Source organism: Myodes glareolus, chromosome 17, assembly GCF_982192425.1.
Source record: "Myodes glareolus chromosome 17, mMyoGla1.1, whole genome shotgun sequence".
Lineage (NCBI taxonomy): Eukaryota > Metazoa > Chordata > Mammalia > Rodentia > Cricetidae > Myodes > Myodes glareolus.
In genome coordinates this window covers 38588891-38607052 of record NC_142042.1, presented here as the reverse complement: position 1 = coordinate 38607052, position 18162 = coordinate 38588891, and the positions used below count along the sequence as shown (strand labels likewise).

The 18162-nt window shown below is 36.6% G+C and overlaps 1 protein-coding gene across 1 annotated transcript in view; it reads left to right on the top strand.

Annotated features, from left to right (window-relative positions):
- Dpyd (dihydropyrimidine dehydrogenase) overlaps positions 1 to 18162 on the top strand; it is an 801706-nt gene that overhangs the window by 328011 nt on the left and 455533 nt on the right. The window contains exon 11 of the mRNA XM_087897615.1: positions 9583 to 9793. Coding sequence (XP_087753741.1) covers positions 9583 to 9793 — 211 coding nt within the window. The remainder of the gene's footprint in view (positions 1 to 9582; positions 9794 to 18162) is intronic.

Genomic DNA, 18162 nt, shown 5'->3' with positions numbered 1-18162 from the left:
AATTAAAGTATCTTCACCTTATAAGATTATTTTAATTTGATATAAAATATTCAAAATGTACATACTATGCATTCTCACACCTCAAAAATATGTTAAATAAATATATAAAGTATCTTTGCCTAATAAGATTTTTAAAATGTGATATAAAATATTCAAAATGTACATACTATGCATACACACACCTCAAAAATATTTTAGATATGTTTCAAAGAAATAATTACTCTTCAGATAAATTATTACTGTTAAGTGCACTATTTCACTTTCTCCCATTACATATGTGATGGTTACTTTTAAATTACAGCTTTTCACAACCTAAAATAGTTTCCAAAAAGATCTTGACTGAGTATTTATCTAGATTAGGCTGACTTGTGAATGATTATCCTGTTTATTTATTGACCAGACCATTTGGGGTAGTACCATTCCCTATGATAGTCTCTCAGATATATAAAATAAAGTTTACCAGCTAAGAGCTAACAAGCAGGTAGCATGAATGCATTTGCGTCCTTCTGCATTTAGTTCCATATGTACTGTGAATAGCTATCTTAGACCCTTACCTCTTTGTATTGTAATCTATAGTTGTAAGCCCAATAAATTCTTTTCACCACCATCTTACTTCTTAGTAAAAATAGGACACACTATCAAATTGGCATCAAAGATTAATTATTTAAGGTCTCTTGACACTTAAAAGTTAACTAAGTATTAAGAAAAAGAAGTAACTAAAACCAGAAAATGTGATGAAGCAATATATTAAAACATTAAATTTAATGACAATATATCAGAAAAAAATGAAGATTGACATTTTATGGGAGAAGACAGGATTGTATCTTGTACAAGAATTTTAATATTTAGTCATTTCCGGATTGAAAAAGATAGCTTCAAGACACCAAGTTTTATGGGACTAGCTTTTTGTGAAATATTCCAATAGCAGTCAGTATTGCTTTACTCTGTCTAAATCTAAAGTGAAGAACAGTGAGATCTAGTCAGGTTTAAGGAAATGTCATCAATCATAAATGAATAGTGTAAAATATTCTTTTCTCCCTGGAAGTGATGTGTTTTATGATATCTGTGCAAAGCTACTCTACGTCTTCTCAATAATTCCTTACAATGCAATTCTGGGTATTGCACTTAAATAGTGACCCAATCCAGATAATGAGAACTCAGTTAGGGGGCTACTATATTTATCCAATGTTTAACACAATTCTCATATGGAATAATACCTCCTTTGTTCAAAATGATTGCATTTTGAAGAGTTTTTGGAAGGCTTGCCTGACTGTACTGATTGTAGATAAAGCAAGTAGAGGCTAGATTTTTAAAATACAGTGCATTCTATTACTTTTTCATTGCTAATTTGTGTACTGGAAATTATAAGGCAGGCAGCCAGAATGCCAGTATGAATGAGGGAGTGGTCCAGAAGATATCATCCCTTGTTGAATCACTGTTTGAAGTGCGTGGCTGCTGGGAGATGGAGTGGAGCCCCAACAACATTTGATTGCTACTTAGCCATGGGCATAAGGACAACATTATTTCAACTCAGTCAGTTATTAAAAATAAAGAAAACACTCATATCGAATGGGGAGACTGTTGAGGCAGAATGTCTGAGCTCAGATTTGCTGGGAACTTGAGGTTAGATATGTTCAAAATACATTGTATGCATATATATAATTTTCAAAGAAAAAATAAAAATATATTTTAAAATTATAGAATAGACAAAAGTTGTTCTATAAATTAAGGATCATAAGAGTACACGTAAGTAACTAGAATTTGCTCTGTGTCTTTCATCATCTTTTATCTCTTTGAAAACCAAAATAAACAGGTGATTACATTTTAAAATCAGCCTAGCATGACTGGTACTACAGTACATCAAGGTTTATTACTAATTTAGCGAGTAGAAATAAACAGAAGGTGTCAGTAGCCAAGAAGTACATTATCACTGACAGGTCTCATCTGGCATTATCACTATTTGCTTGGATCCAGGTCATGCTGACTCTAAGAAGTATGTGTAGTTTCACCTTTCACACAAAAGAGTTCTATCCCAAAGCACCTCAGTTTTATAGTTAGTTACATCGTCCATACGAACACAGAGCTCCCTACTCCATTGTTTTTATGGATGAAAACCCTACCCCAAATCTGTCACAGATAAGGATGCCCTCATTTGAAATCGCCAGGATTTATCCTCAGGAGAATGTTTATAAGGGAATTTAAACAAGTCTCATTCACTGTAGAGATGAGCTTCCATCTTCTTCTAGACTTGTTGCAAGAGAGAGAAGGGCTTCCATTCCAGAATTCTCTCAAATCTTGCTCATTCCCACTAGACGGTTGTTGACTATTATTCAAGATTAGTTTCACATTTAGCTTGAATAGTGTTTTCTATTCTGTCATTTTATGTCCATTTAGAAAAAAATCATTTATTTTTATATCATTTTACATATAATTACTTATATGAGAAAGAGAGAGACTCACAGATAAATACAGAGAGAAAAACAGAGAGAGAATGGATACACATGACAAGTCATTTATTTGGAGATCATCAAATGATATTGGGAGTTATATGCACAACAGTATTGTTACAAGTTAAGAAGCTTGCTACATTTTGCAGTTTCAGCACAACTCATATTTTATCAGAGTCACTGTGTGTACACATGATGAATATTCTTGATAAACTAAATATTAGGTTTCTGAATGTCCAAACCATTAACTTTCAAGTAACATTCAAGTTTGACATAGAACATGAACAGATCAGGTCAGTAAGACCACCTCACACTTAATAGTCTCTCTCCATTGTTAAGCCTTAGATAAGACTTCAGCTTCTAATGAAAAATGGACAAATAGTCATAAAGTCAAGGTGTAAGGTGCTATAGGTGAATTAAAATATTCAAAATTGGAGCCTCCCACTCTAAGTCTCAATTTGATTGGTTCTATATACCTAGCAATTCTCTCCTGAATGACAGGTTAGGGTGATTAGAGATTTCTGCAAACGTGACAGAGAACAAGGAAGATGATCCGATTTAAAAGAAATCATATATCAAGGATCAGGAGTTTTGATAAGCTAAATGAAAAGATAGCTTGCTTGGATTTACAAGAAAATACACTGAGAAGTAGAGACAAATGCTTGGAAATGTAACTAAAGAACTATTTGTCATGTTATCATAGTGAGCATCATTGTTGATTTTTGAAAATTTAAGACAAATATTAATTTGTTACTCATGATAACCAATATCAATTTTGTATATAAGAACTATATAATACTGGCTTCGATTTATGCATGAATTAGACTGTGTAGCCATGAACATTTGTGACATATCCAACAATTACACAGTGTTGAAATAAGATCTTTTCCAAGATTAACACTGGCCAAGGAAGATTACTAAGCAATTTTGATTACAAGTAACTTTATTTTGGTCGTGGTATTCCTATCAGATTGATGGTTAAATATACTGATCATAGAGATTTCATTTTATAAAGAATATTGTTACTTCACATTGCTTGTTAAACTTTGGCATAATTAGAAGTTATTCCCGAATTTAATATATGCTGGTTTTGATTCTGCTCGTTATGGTTTATAAGCTATGCTTACCTTGCCTATATGCAATCTAAAAATGAGTTGACATCATGCTTTTAATTATAGTAAATTAAGTTGTTTCATAATTTCTGCAGTATGATGCCTGTAATATTAATCAGACCAAATCATCACATTACATAAAGTTAATCATTAAAATGATTATCATTATTGCATGCTGTAGTGAACTATTTTTATTTTACTTAGCTTCAACTACATATCTTTCCTAAATATGGAAGTGAAAATCAAATCTAAGAATTTTTTTTTTACTTTTTTGATGCTGTGTAAAAAGGAGGTGACAACTAACTTGTTGAGCCTCGCTTTTAAACACTGGAAATATTGATGCTGCTCACTGCCATATTCTCTTGAGAAATTATTGGTGAAATTAAGAAGGGGAGAAGTTTGTGAGTTTGTTGGATGTACCAGTTGTCCCCATGTAAAAATGGTGTGATTGCTTGACTATGAAATGTCTCACACAGACTCATGTTAAACACGTGGTTCTTAGCAGTCAGTGTTGTTTAGAGAGATTCTGTGAATATTTGAGGATGAGATACAAGTCTTGCTAAATGATGTAGATCACTGCTGTCAGGTCCTGGGTAATTTGTTTGCCTTGGACACTTTTGTTTTCTATCAGTCTCTGTATTTCTCTGTTTTTCTAACTCCCTACCTCCCTGTCTGTTTTCTGACCACCATGAGGTAAAAAGTTTCTTCTAGTACAAGGTCCTATGCTTCAATGTTCTAGCCAAGCACATGGGGCCAACAAATCAAGGACTGAATGAACCTTCTAAAAGTACGAGTTAAAATAAGTCTTTCCTTTCATGAAATTTTCTCTCAAGATTTTTGAACACAGTGACTAGAAACCTAACAAATGCATACAATTATGCTGAAAATATAAATAGATGATATGCCATGACAGCTGCATTTTGTACCAGTTTCTCATACTTCTTGATTATCAATGATCACTAAAAATCTTCAAGTATGAAGATGGTATAGCACTGTGTTTATGAATGACTTAGCTTAAAAAGCTGTCTTCTATGAATAGCAGAATATTCGTGTATATACATAGCAGATAACTGGTCAACCTGATCCATTGTTTCTTAATGGTAATTGACAACATAGAATTTACCATTTTCTTTTTATGACATTCTGTAAAGTTGTACTATAGCTAAGTAGTATATCTTCTTCACACCCATCTGCTTATACTTGGATTTGTTTTTAGCCCATTCACTGAAATATACAACCAACTAGTTTTATTGTCATTAATTTGAATATCTTCCAGGCTTTTGTAATAACTTATCAGTCACTCTGGTATTTTTTTTCTTTTGGAGACTGTAGGTGCCAGTTCTTTGAACAGAAATAAATAGGGTGGCATCCTGTCTTGATGCTTTTGAATGTAACATATTGGCTACATTCATCTGAAAGAACACTTGTTTGAAATTATCTGTCATTGGCTTTTGAATATAACTTTTGAACACTGGAGATAGAAATTTTAATACTATATTCTCTTGGTATTTACAGAGTTTGGTGCAGTAGTTTGCTATTTGTTGTGTAAAATTAAACACTTATTTTCCTTCCTTCACAGAACATGATTTTGTCTTCTTATTTCACATGTGGAACCTGCTTTGTCCCTAATGTAGCCTTTATCTAGGTTCAGTAAGTTTTTTTTAACTCATGTATGCCATTGACTTTGTAAACTTATTCCTTGGTTCCTGTCTTTCACAATTTTAAGGCACTCCTGCATTTATTTTTACTGGGAGGTTTGAGTCTCTTACTCTCTGAGAAAGCTCTCTATTCCTACAAATTCCTGACCTCTAGCTCTGTCACTTCCTGTCATATTTGTGTCATTGGCTCTCAGAACATGACTCACAGTCATACTGTTTGTGAAGCAGAGGAAGCCCAGAGTGAGTAAAGCCCCAAGGGAATGTGTGTTGTTGACTTGAGTCAGCCATGCCAAGTAACCCAGAGCCTCAGACCCCCGGGAAAATGGTAAAACCTTCCCCTGCAGCGTCTACCTCAAAACAAATGGCCAAGCCTTCCCTTGGTCCTTGTGTGAATGTTGATACTACATGAAAAAATTTCCACCATAGCCCTCTCATCCTGATATTATGGTCTGAGAACTGCTCCCTTACAAGGACTGCTCCTACTGAGTTAGCTCAAACTGTGTCCTTGATACATCTCCATACCAAAAACCCTGCCTCATTGATTCAACAGTATGCAATAACCCTGACTCTGTGTTCAATTGTGAATAATCAACATGCTAACCCTTTGAGGTTACTTCCGTTTCTTCATCAGAATGATCAGTCCAGCAAACCCAGAAATTTCTGTGTGCCCATCTCCAACCCGTAAACATGTGGCACTGTTCTTCACTGCCCTAGGCAGGCCCACATCCGTGGAAGCATGCACAGGCAACAACTTCAGTTTCAGACCATACAGCGCATTCACTCTCCTTGCACAAAACCATGCTTATACAGACACTGCTTTAAGCCAAATTAGATATTACCCGATTAGGTATTACCTGAGTAAGTTTTGTCACCCTTTAATAGATTTTTTTTATATGATGCCCTTCCTCTCCAAAAGAAAAATAAAAATGCATGTTTTATAGCAGGGATGTAGGTTGCTTATAACCAGAAATGTTTCAGATTTGGAATTTATGAAAAGAAAAATAGAATATTTGCATATACATAACTGCCTATCCTGGGTGTTTGGTATGTAAAATCAAGAAGATAAACAGTGTTGTGCTGGCCTTTTACACCACCAAAGAAAGAAAAGATTGGTTTGAGGCAAAGTTTTGTAGTAACTGTCATAAATAAATATGTGTGTGTGATAAAGTATCTTTAGTTACAACTTTAGTCTTCTCTTTAGTTTCTTAACCTATAATATGTTTTAGGTTAAGTATGAAAAAGAATACCTGCTACTATCACTTGTAATTATCAGGCAGATCTTCTAGGGAGGGAAATTAGGCTGGCAAGATGGCTTGGCAGATACAGATAAGTGACATCATATCTGATGCATGGAAATTAATCTTCAGGATTCGTATGATGAAGGGAGAGCTATCTCACTCAAGTATTTTTGGACATCCACCTGGGTGCCATACACCCACACACAACACACACACACACACACAATCACACAAAAATAAAAATGAATAAAAATGTAATTTTAAATCTGAACATATATCCCTATCTTATATCCCTAAATCATTGAAAGGATATTTTACCTGATGTGTAATTTCACATGTTCACCTTCTAATGGCCCTAATATTTTCTTATTTCACAAGATGAGTACTATCATGATTTCAATACCCTTCTGCCCAACACAACATGAACACTTTCCCAATAAATACATACGTTCAGATGATATTTTGGGGGTTTCTCTTAACATTTCTCCCATTGTATATAAAACGACTAATAGTAAATAAAATTGTATTTGATAGCAAAGTAACTGCCACATGTAGTATGATAAAGGGACATACATTATCAACAGGTTTGAGACAGGAATTCAAAATAATCCACTGGAAGGGCAGTGTTTATAATGCTAGGCTTAAGCACACTGGCAGGCAGGAGTTAAGGAAGCTAAATATCTTTTTTAAAACTTGATTCCTTTTTTTTTCTTTATGTATTTTTGAAACTCAGCTACGCCCACAAAAAAAAAGACAATAGATAATCTCAAAGCAGCAAATCTCAAAGAAGGGAAGCTAAATATCTTTATGAAATTATCAACCTTGTCATATTAGAAAATTATGATTAGTAGGATATGGGTTAAAGATAAAGGACCATAAGCTAACACAAAAATCATGTGAGCACATGCCAGTGATAGGGTGTGGTGTAAAAGTAGAACAGACCTGCTGCCAGCTCAACTGTTCACTTCTGGCTTCTACAAGTTGTTTTATTGTGTATGGATTATCATTATCATTGCCTTACACTGAGCTCCTTGACCAAATCCTGCATTTCATGGTAAGTAAAAAGCACCTGAAGTTCTTGCCAGCTTCCTAGTTGGAGCTGAAACCCAGAGACTGATGGCAGAACATGAGAGAGGAGGCGGCCAATGATAGCAACTATCGAACTAAGGCATACAACACGCTCATCCTGAGATGAAGCTTAAAAGAGTTCGCGCAAACATTTCTGTCTTTTGTTTCCTTCCTCCTGTCCACAGAGAATATGGTCAGGCAGGTGGAATCTCCGTACCTTGGATTCCTCACAAGCAGTGTGAACCACAATGCATGCTTTAGAATGTATAGATCAATGAGAAAAAGAAAACATAAAAATTATGATATAATCTGAGTAGGTGTTGAAATTTAGTTTGTTTGTTTGTTTACAATCAAAACATGGAATTTTAGGTCCTCTAAACATGGAATCTGTGGGAGAAACATGCTGAGGAAAATGTTAAGTTTTTTTTTTTATTTGCTAGCGATATCTAATTTTCTTTCTGAATTTAGCAACAACTTTGCTAAATACCTTAAGAGACGGTGTACTCAAATAGATGCAAACTGTCAAATAGACAAGAAATATAAGAAAGGGCAAAACCTGTTGTAAAGCAACCTACCAGGCATACTCTGCAATACCAGATGCATAGTTCTGTATTTTACTTAGGCCCTTCCCAGAGTCTAAAACAATTATAAATATACATGCTGGGTTGCCTTATTCAATCCATGAACATTTGGCAATGTCATTCACTCAATTATGACAGTATGATTAAACGTTAATACCATTCCTCATTCTTGAAATGCCATAAACTTTTTTCTTGTGTTACATTATGCAAATGTCATAAACAGGATACAGAGAACATACCATACTATTCTTATGATTTTGATCATTTAAGAGACATCTTGCCTCCCCCAAAAATCATACATTCCTCAGGAACATTCCCACCAAGAGTCCACCTGCCTTCTACAGGTATGGGAATGGTCTCTGTAGTTGCACATTCTCTACTTTGTGTGTGTCTGTGTGTGTGTGAGAGAGAGAGAGAGAGAGAAAGAGAGAGAGAGAGAGAGAGAGAGAGAGAGAGAGAGAGAGAGAGAGGGAGGGAGGGAAGGAGAGAGAGGGAGAGAGCAAGCACACTCAGATTGTATTGATAAATGCCTGGGTATCATCTAAAACAAAGGGTGGAATAATCATATAAGGAAATTTGAACCTTTTGTGTGAATGGGCAACCTCTACAGACACAAAGTAAACAATTCCTATTGGGTGAAAGGATGAATCACAGATAAGAAAGGTGCTCCAGGAGGTCTGGCCTTGTCTTTCTGATTTTTTCAGTGGTGCCCCTCATGACTATACTATTATAAAAGGGAGAAGGAATTATTTTCTGCACTTACTCCAAGCATCTCTGGCTTTCATTCCCCAACTCCTTTTCTAATCATGTGTTTGCACAGATTTGTTTGTCCACTTTATTGATGTTTTTTCTAGTTCAGTTACATGCAGCTAATTAATTTTTTTTAAGACAGGATTTCTCTGTATCTTTGGAGCCTGTCCTGGAGCTAGATCTTGTAGACCAGGCTGGTCTCAAACTCACAGAGATTCACCTGTCTCTCTATCTAATGAGTGCTGGGATTAAAGGGGTGCACCACCACCCCAGCTAATAAAAAAATATTTTACGTTTAACATGATTGCAAATAGAGTTTATTCTGCAAAGGTGTTAGGAGCCCAGATTAGTGCAGTTGAGAATGTCGCACATCACCAACTGTAGACCATTTAATAAACAAGACTTGAGTGGGTGTCTTTCTGAGGTGCTGGAAATGAACCCAGGGCTAACACATGCTCTTGATCTGCTCTGCCGCTGAGCATTGTTCCCAGCTGGAATTAACTTATATTACCATGTTCTACAAATTTCTTTGTCACATTTCAAATTCAAGACTCCCATGAGCAAGCAGTTAATGCCTGAAATTCAGCTTTGGTGGAAAAAAATCAAACAAAACCTTCATATAAATTCAAACATTATAACCTCTTAACATGCAAATTGAGTTGAAAATCACCTCTTACATATGATAGTCAGCATTTCTCACGTTTTATTTCTGGATTCTTTTGTTTTAGATGGAACTCGCTAAGGAAGAAAAATGTGAATTTTTGCCTTTCCTTTCCCCACGGAAAGTTATAGTCAAAGATGGAAAAATTGTGGCAATGCAATTTGTCCGAACAGAGCAAGATGAAACTGGAAACTGGGTTGAAGATGAAGAGCAGGTGGTGCGCCTGAAGGCTGATGTAGTCATTAGCGCCTTTGGTTCCGTCCTGAGTGATCCCAAAGGTAAGACATTCCTGGGAGCCCCTGGGTGTGATGCTGTGGGTGTTGTTTTATGGCTCTAAGAGCTAGCAACTTTCAGCCACTTTTGCCCATCTTAATATTCATTTCACTTTGCTAGTATGGACTGCAAGCAATCTTGATTGTAAAGGCTTAGAAGTGTTATTACCAAATATGTGGAATTAATTTAAAGTAGGGAGAATTGAAAAGAATGTGAATCTTTATTTTAAGTCAATGTCCAAAATACATATTCTCTTTTATAATAATGTTTTCCTTGTTTCCTATTAAAGAATGTCCTTTCTTTATTAGGGTAGGATAGAAAGACATAGGTGAAAAATTGGAAAAGTCAGTTTAAATTGGTGCAGAGAAATTATGATATAATAAAAAGCAGAAACTTAGATTTCATATTTACTACCGATGCCACGGCAAACCATCTCTCTGAACACGGGACATCAACACTATCCTTTAGAAGTTCAAATTCCTGTCATTTCATCTGAATGGACTAGCTGGATATGCAGAGGAAAAATAAAATGCTTAGACATATCATGAGAGAGGGAATGTTTTATATAACATTTCAACCCCATAGTTGTCAGTCAACTGAGAGACTGCCCTGTGTTGTAGCTCTCCCACTCTGGTACCATTGGAAATGAAAGCTGAAATACCAAGGCACCTTCATTTTGCAAATCTTTACCTTTCAATTCACACTGTTGAAACGACAATTATCACTTTTATTTTCTGAAGGGAAAATAAAAGGCCTTTCTGCTGTTCAGACATTCACTAAGAACAATAATAACAGAAAATCTAAACTTGACACGTCTGCCTATAATACTTACTGTATCCATGTGAAGCCTGAAGGAGAGGCACGCATGCAAATACACATTTTTATGCAGCAGATAGGCAAAGATTCAAGTAATCATCAGGCTTTTTTTTTCCTGCAGGACACGCAACATCTTGGTATTTAAAATCATCCAGATATTTAATGTCATCAAGATAAATGTTTTCAAACGGCAGAATTTGACAAATGGCCTGAATTTGTCACTTTCCATACAGATGTTTGTATGAAGTATAGACACAATCACTGTGTGCTTTGAGTATTCTTTAACTGAGTTTATAAAGGAAAAATGAACTGTGCAAGTTATGCTCAGTTATCTAAAATATACTGTTCTCTGCAAAAAGTAAGATGCCAATGAAGCTCAGGGAGCAATTCTACTCATGATCATGTATCAAAATAATTTGTTGTTCAGCCACTCAATTTATATTTCATGACTGGCAGTCGAGTATTTTTAAAAGTATTGTTTTGTAATCAAAACAGATTATCTTGTGCCTCAGATCACAGGAAATAGCTTTTATAAACTCACTATTATTTTAAAGCTTAGGTTTATGTATGTGTTATTTGGCTGCAGAGATTTTCTTGTTGTTATTATTTGAGACAGTCTCCCATTATGTATCTGTTCCTGACTTTGAACTTCTAATTCTTCAGGCTTGTCCCTATGAATTCTGGGATTACAGGCATGCACTGTCAGACTAAGTTTTGTTTTTTTTTAATGAGAGTATGTGTGTGTTTATGGACATGTGCATCAATAATGAGATAACTAATTTAATATTTAGTGTTTAATTTATGGAGTAGAAAAATTGATATGTTCAATTCCAGAATTTCATGCTTATTCTAGAGTTTGTGCATTTTGTTCTCTGTGTCTGTTTCTTATGATACTTAATGTGGATTTTTCCTAATGGCTATTACAGAAGCCAAGAAAAGCACGGTGCTCTACTAGGGTGTCTTTTTCCCATCCTGATTTGACACGGAATAAAATGCTTAGATATTATATCCTAATGTAGAATCCCATGTTATACTAAAGTCTCTTGGGGTTTCCAAGGACAAAATGTTACTTTCCAACTGAGTGGGCAGCGGGAATTAGCTGTGATGTTAAACATCATTCTTGTCCTTTTTTCTGTTACTAGTGGGCCGTGTCTAGACTGAAGTTTCCAGGATGTTGATGTCTTATTCAAAGAATTGAAAAAAAAAGGCACCCAGAGATCACAAAGTAGCAAGAACCTTGTTCCATATAAAGAATAGCACAGATCTGAAATGTTCTCTAAGGGAGCAGGGACATATATGGAAAAGTGCTCAAACGCTGAGAGAGTTCTATGTGCTGCCATTTATGAGGTAGGCTAGGAGGTGGAATTGTGGGCCCTTGGGGGCTTAGCTCAGGTTGTTCTCTGCCGCAATCGACTGGCTTGGACTCTGCAAGGATTTTTCCCCCAAATGAGAATATTATTCCTTATAATACACCTGATTTTAATCATATGCATAATGAATATACATAGGCATAAAAAGATAAAGAGTGGCTTCTCCTAAATTTCCCTCAGTGGACACAGTGCATCCATCCAAACCCAGTGCAGTCCATAAAGGTCAATGGTATGTTGACCATATGTTCCAGCATGTGCCTGAAAACCATCCGGTTTCCAAGGAGTTAACAATCAGTACAGTTAAACTCAACACAGGTTGGAGAATAGTGTGTGTCTATATTATGCATATGAGAGTCCTGAGTTGTCAGCTCCAGTGGTGGATAGGTGTGTCCATACTGTAAGCCAACTTGAGAACCAAGCTCTTTTGTGCCTTTGCGTGTTTGTCTGTTTTGCTCCAATGCACTGTTTTTAATCCTAATGAGGGGTCTTGGGAAACTCTTTAGAACTGGTAAGGAATTTGGGTTTTAGAATTTACCCAGGAAGACCTTTTAAACTCATAATAATAATAATAATAATTTTAAATTGAGAAAATCTTCACATGCACATAAGTATTCTTGGTATATTGAAACCAGTTTCCTGGAAAAAAAACTGCACATTTGGAAAAGAAAAGATAACCCTTTTCTACCCGAGTTTGTTCAATTCCAATGCCTGTAGTCTGTGAGCCTCAAATGATTATCCTGAATGCGACACACATTTTAATGCACTCATCAATAACTGTGTCTCAAAATGTTAGGTGCTCTTGTCACTTTTCCTCTCTTCTTCATTCCAAATTTAGTTTGCATAGACTCGGTAAGTTGCACGAAAACACAGAAACAGCATTTCATACCTTATGCAGTTTTATCTATTTGACAATGTTAAATATTTCTGTTTGAAATGCTCTTCTCCAAATCACTTAACCTTTCTAAGGTTCAGCTCTTCATCTATCAAAACAACAACAAAACCAAGCATAATGAAACCATCTCTTCCTACCCTGTAACAGGACTGTCAGAAATAAAATGAAGTAACGGGAAAGTGCCTTGCAAACACAACTATAAACAGACTATTATTGTTTATGTCATTCCTCGTTCCTGCATTTTTCTTTTAGTTATTTGTAAACCTGTCACTGACTTCCTCTTTCTTTTTGCTGTTGCATATAGTCCTTTCCAAAGTCCAAGGGTTGCAAGTGAGTTGAAGGACAACTCTCAAGAGGAAAAATATTAGTGAACAGTATTACCAAAAAACCCTTCAATATGCCTGGCTGTTAAAGAATAGCAAATTATAACTATTTTGAAATTCTTACACACCCAAATCAGAGGAGCTATCATCAAGAAAACATTCAGATGCTGGCAAGAATACAGGAAAAGAGGAACACGATACACTGATGTTGCAAGTGTAAACTGGTAGAGTCGCTGTGGAAATTGTGCAGAAGTTCCTGAGAAACGAAAATGAGCACAGGATCTAGCGATCCCATCCCAGGATATGTGCCAGCAAGAACCTGTATTGGGGAAACATAGACCTATATGTACATCTATGATCATTGCTTTTCCCCGTTAGGAACATTAGCTATAAACATCCAGCCTCTCATCCTTAAGCATCCACTTGTAAGAGATGCGTATCAATTGCTTTTTCTACTCATATAATAGTGATAATGATTTCAATGAAAATTTCAAGGAGTTATTTAGTTCCTTAAAATTATAGTAGCATCTGATATATTAATACCCAATACACACTCACGAATGCATTTGACTTGAACTGACCATTTGGGGATATAAATTTATTGAAACTCTTTTATTAAAGCTATTTTCTTCTGAGAAAACAGTTTGTTTTATTTTTCTGAGAAAACGTGGGCAGTTCTTTTCATTCCCCGGCAGTAACTTTTCCCCCCTTGTTTGGCATAAACTATTGCATTCGTTGTAATTTGATGACTAGTTGGCTAGTTAGAGTTTGTCTAGTGTATCAGCTCAAATAAGAGCTCCAGAGCAAGACTTCGCCAGGCTGTTCTTAGGAGTGCCTGGATCTATTCTTTTTGCATTTTTTTCTCTGAGGAAGCTTCTTCAAATTTCATGGTCCTTTTGTATAAGGGGCTGAATTGGTATCTACAACCTAGTATCACTTTAAACATAAATGAAATAATATCTGTAAAAAGGTTGCATGCAGAGTTAAAGTATCTCATGACATTAATATGATTTTTGTACAACAAATATTTTAATAACTAAGTCATGTTTTATTACACCTCATTATAACATTGTGCAGACACGAATGCATTTAAAAATCAAAATGCCATCATCATCTTGAAGCCTCTGTCAATTGTTCATTTGATATATTTTGTTGGTTTTATTTGTGAAAGGAAAATCCCACATTTTTAATAGTCTATAACATTTTAAGATTTTTACTTTCTAATATGATGGTTGCCTTGAGTACTGGAGCAATTTTCTTTATGTAAATTCCTAGTTGCACAGGTATTCATTTTGTGTTTCCAAAAAATCAGGTATTTGAAGAGCAAAGCAATTTAAATCACTTAGAGTTTTCGAACTGAAAACAGATTTTATTAGTTTATTTATTCTAAGGGGAATGCTTGCTTTTGAGATGGAGAAATGAAGCACTTCTGAGGATTTAAACATCTGAAAAGTATGAGGTGATACGAGCTTTAAAACACAAGGCTTGGAAAGGAAGAAAGTACAAAAGCTGATGGCCGATTTATGTGGCTTGCATGCTACAGGGAGCAGGGACTCAGACCCTGAGCTCTGAGGAACACAGCCCGGGGAGGCCGACCTCCAAGGGAAGGAGTTTATACACAGCATCAAGGCCTGCCATTCCTGCTCATCGCAGCAGGAACTAGAGATAACAAGCACAATGCCCAGATCTTTCTGAATCTTTAATGCAGCCCTTAGAAACCAACTCCCTTGATGGCATTAATTGCAATTAGCTGTATAAGGGAGTGTTTTGTGGAGGAGGGAGAAAGACAGTTTTAAAATCACTCATCGATCCATTAGAAGGCCCTTAGAAAGGTCTTTGAAGCCCTGTGGGAAAGTCAAGCTTTCTATGGAAACCAGCTTCAAGTGTGGCGTGTAGTTCCCTTCTTCCTCCGGGAGGAAGGGTGCAGGTCATGGCTTAATTGTGTTTATTCTGACAGTCAGAATGAGAAATTGACAGGCAAGAGATGATGTACCTGAGATCTTAGCAACGTGGAGATGGAGACTCTGAAGTTTTCAATAATGGTCATCTCTTTTTGGGGGAGAAATTCTCTAATATTATTTTCATGTGAGCTCAAGATGGGTTAAATGCCAAGCAACCATTGTTATTTATACTTTAAGAGACTTGAAATCAGTGTCTGAGATATATTACAGCTTATTAAAATATTATTTATGAGCAATTCACCAACGGATGTAGAACCCTACGATTTTTCAGGACCACTATGTCTGTTATTTGTTTGATGTTCTAAAAGATAAAGCATTTTTTCCCAAAAAAAAATTGGTGGCAGCACTTAGCAGAAATTTTATTTGGCTATTGAGCCCTTTGACTTGCAGTTTGCTTAAGTCCCCTTCTTCCTTACAAAAAAAAAAGCAAAGAGAAAAGGTGAGGAATGAAGTACCAACTTGAGAAAGTATCAAATCTGCTCTATTATATACATTTTATTGAATATATGAAATAAACTTAAAAGAACAGATAGACCATTGAATTTTCTTGCCTGGTGGGAGAATATATTTAGCTATAGCAAAACCTTAAAGGAAGTAGCTTCCCAGTGATTAATATAGATAAGAACAGTTGAGGTGGACTCCAGCTGTAAAGTGGTCAGAACAATGCAACATATTGGGTTATTAAGATGAAATCACTACCTTGACGTTTTCCCAATTGTATTTTCAAATGTACAAGAAGGGATCAAAGCAACAGTGTGTTCTGGCTCTGTTATTCCAGGTGCTTGTTTGCTTATGAAGTTCTGACACCCTGCTATCTCAGACTCTGAGCTAGAAGGTTCGTGGGGGGAAGTGGGGGAAAGGTGTGCACACACTGTACTTCCATAATGCAGTTTAAAGGGAGAAAACCCTCTTCAAATCAATGGATTCGGGAAGGAGTTTAGTGTCTCAGGGAAGCACAGCACTGAGCAGGAGGGCTCAGGAAAGCTTCTTGGAGGAAGTGGGTTAAAAGTTGAAGACCGAATGATGTGTAGGAGTTTCCAGGTGGAGTGGAGGTGGAAGGGAGGGAAGCCACAAGAAGATTATGCAATGTGCTTAACACCACACTGTTAGATTAAGTAGTCATTTTACAGTCATTTAAGAAAGCTGCTTAAAAAGTATGTCTTTAGAGAGTTGTCAGAAGCCTACTCATTCCATGCCTGTTCTTATCTTTATAAAGGAAGGTATGAATTTTTCACTTTCTTTAAAACTTCATTATTTGATGGTTTCTACCATGCATCCTATTATTAATCTCCTTGCAGTGTACTATTGTTTAGGGACTGCTGGAAGCCCATTCATTTGAGGGGACGTCAGACATGCCTGAGTAAAGGGAAGTCTTTACCTGTCAACCTACGGGTAGAAATTATCAGATACACATTGCTACAAAATATGGTAATCAGATCTGAAGTGGTTCCTATAAATGAGCAGACATTTTTCTGTTGGATGAAATATCACATACAAAACCACTAGCTGACAAAGATACCTTCATGTGGTCCGGCAAAGAATGGGGGAGAGTCAGTTGAAAGAGATGACATGGTTATGTAAGGATGGGAAGAGGGCAGGGATAAGATGACTGGAATTATTTTTTCAGGGAGTTTATGGTTTTTTATTTTTTTATTTTTTTTAAATTTATTTATTTATTTGTTTGTTTGTTTATAAAAATTTGCACTTTCTCCCCTCCTCCCCATACCCTCCCATTCCCCCCACTCCCTCTCCTCCCCCCACCAACTCCCTCGCCTCCTCCCTCTCCAGTCCAAAGAGCAGTCAAGGTTTCCTGCCCTGTGGGAAGTTCAAGTTCCTCCCCCCTCCCTCCAGGTCTAGGAGGGTGAGCATCCAAACAGACGAGGATCCCAAACAGCCAGTACATGCAGACGAAACAAGACCCAGTGCCATTGTAAATGGCTTCTCAGTCAGCCCCCATGTCAGCCACATTCAGAGGATCCGGTTTGATCACATGCTCGTTCAGTCCCAGTCCAGCTGGCCTTGGTGAGCTCTCATTCGATCAGTCCACTTGTATCAGTGGGTGAATGCACCCCTCCCGGTCCTGATTTCCTTTTTTATGTTCTCCCTCCTTCTGCTCCTCATTTGGACCTTGGGGGGCTCAGTCCAGTGCTCCAATGTGGGTCTCTGTCTCTATCGCCATCCATCGTCGGATGAAGGTTCCCTCTGGTCCTGCCTATCTTGCTCACGTTTTCCCTCCTTCTGCTTCTCATTAGGATCTAGGGAGTTAAGTCCAGCGTTCCAATATGTGGATGACTGGAATTTTTGCGAAAACTTCCTATTGAGTCATAGGATTGCATGCTAAGATAAATTTGTTGTTGACGTTTTGAAATTACATTTCAAACAACCAGGTGAGAATTTGATTAAATATTTTAGGTGTTTGGGATACCTTTATCTTAAATAAGATAGATACTGGTGCTAGATGCCTTCTATCTGTATTTTAAACTGTATTATTCAAATTAGGAGTTAGGAGTCAAAGGGTTACCTTTGATTGGTGACTCCTGTGTGCAGGCAAGTGTGTTGTCTGTAAGATGTCTTTCTTGTGTGAGAAAATTGTTTACTCAACTTCAGGCTATGATTCCAGCAAACAGAAGGAAGCTGCCCTAGTAATATGATGGAGAAGCGGGACACAAATGGCAATTCCCAAGCAACATGGACAGAACTCACGGGTACAGCAGGTGGGACCCTGCTGGAGATGCTTGTGAAGTGTTGCAGCTAGAATTTTTTAGTTTAACCGGCGACTGAAAACAGGGATGGGAGCTAAGTAAGACAAAAGAGAACAGAAAACAAACTTTCCGAATTTTTATAATAATTATATTTAATATGCCTGTCTGCCCATTTGTTTTTGAGACAAGCTCTTACATGTAGACCATGACAGCCTCAAACTCTCTTACATATGAGTGTGTAAATGGGACTTAAGCTGTTGTTCCTCAGATGCCATCCATGTATGCTTGTATAAATGCGGTTTTGTTTGTT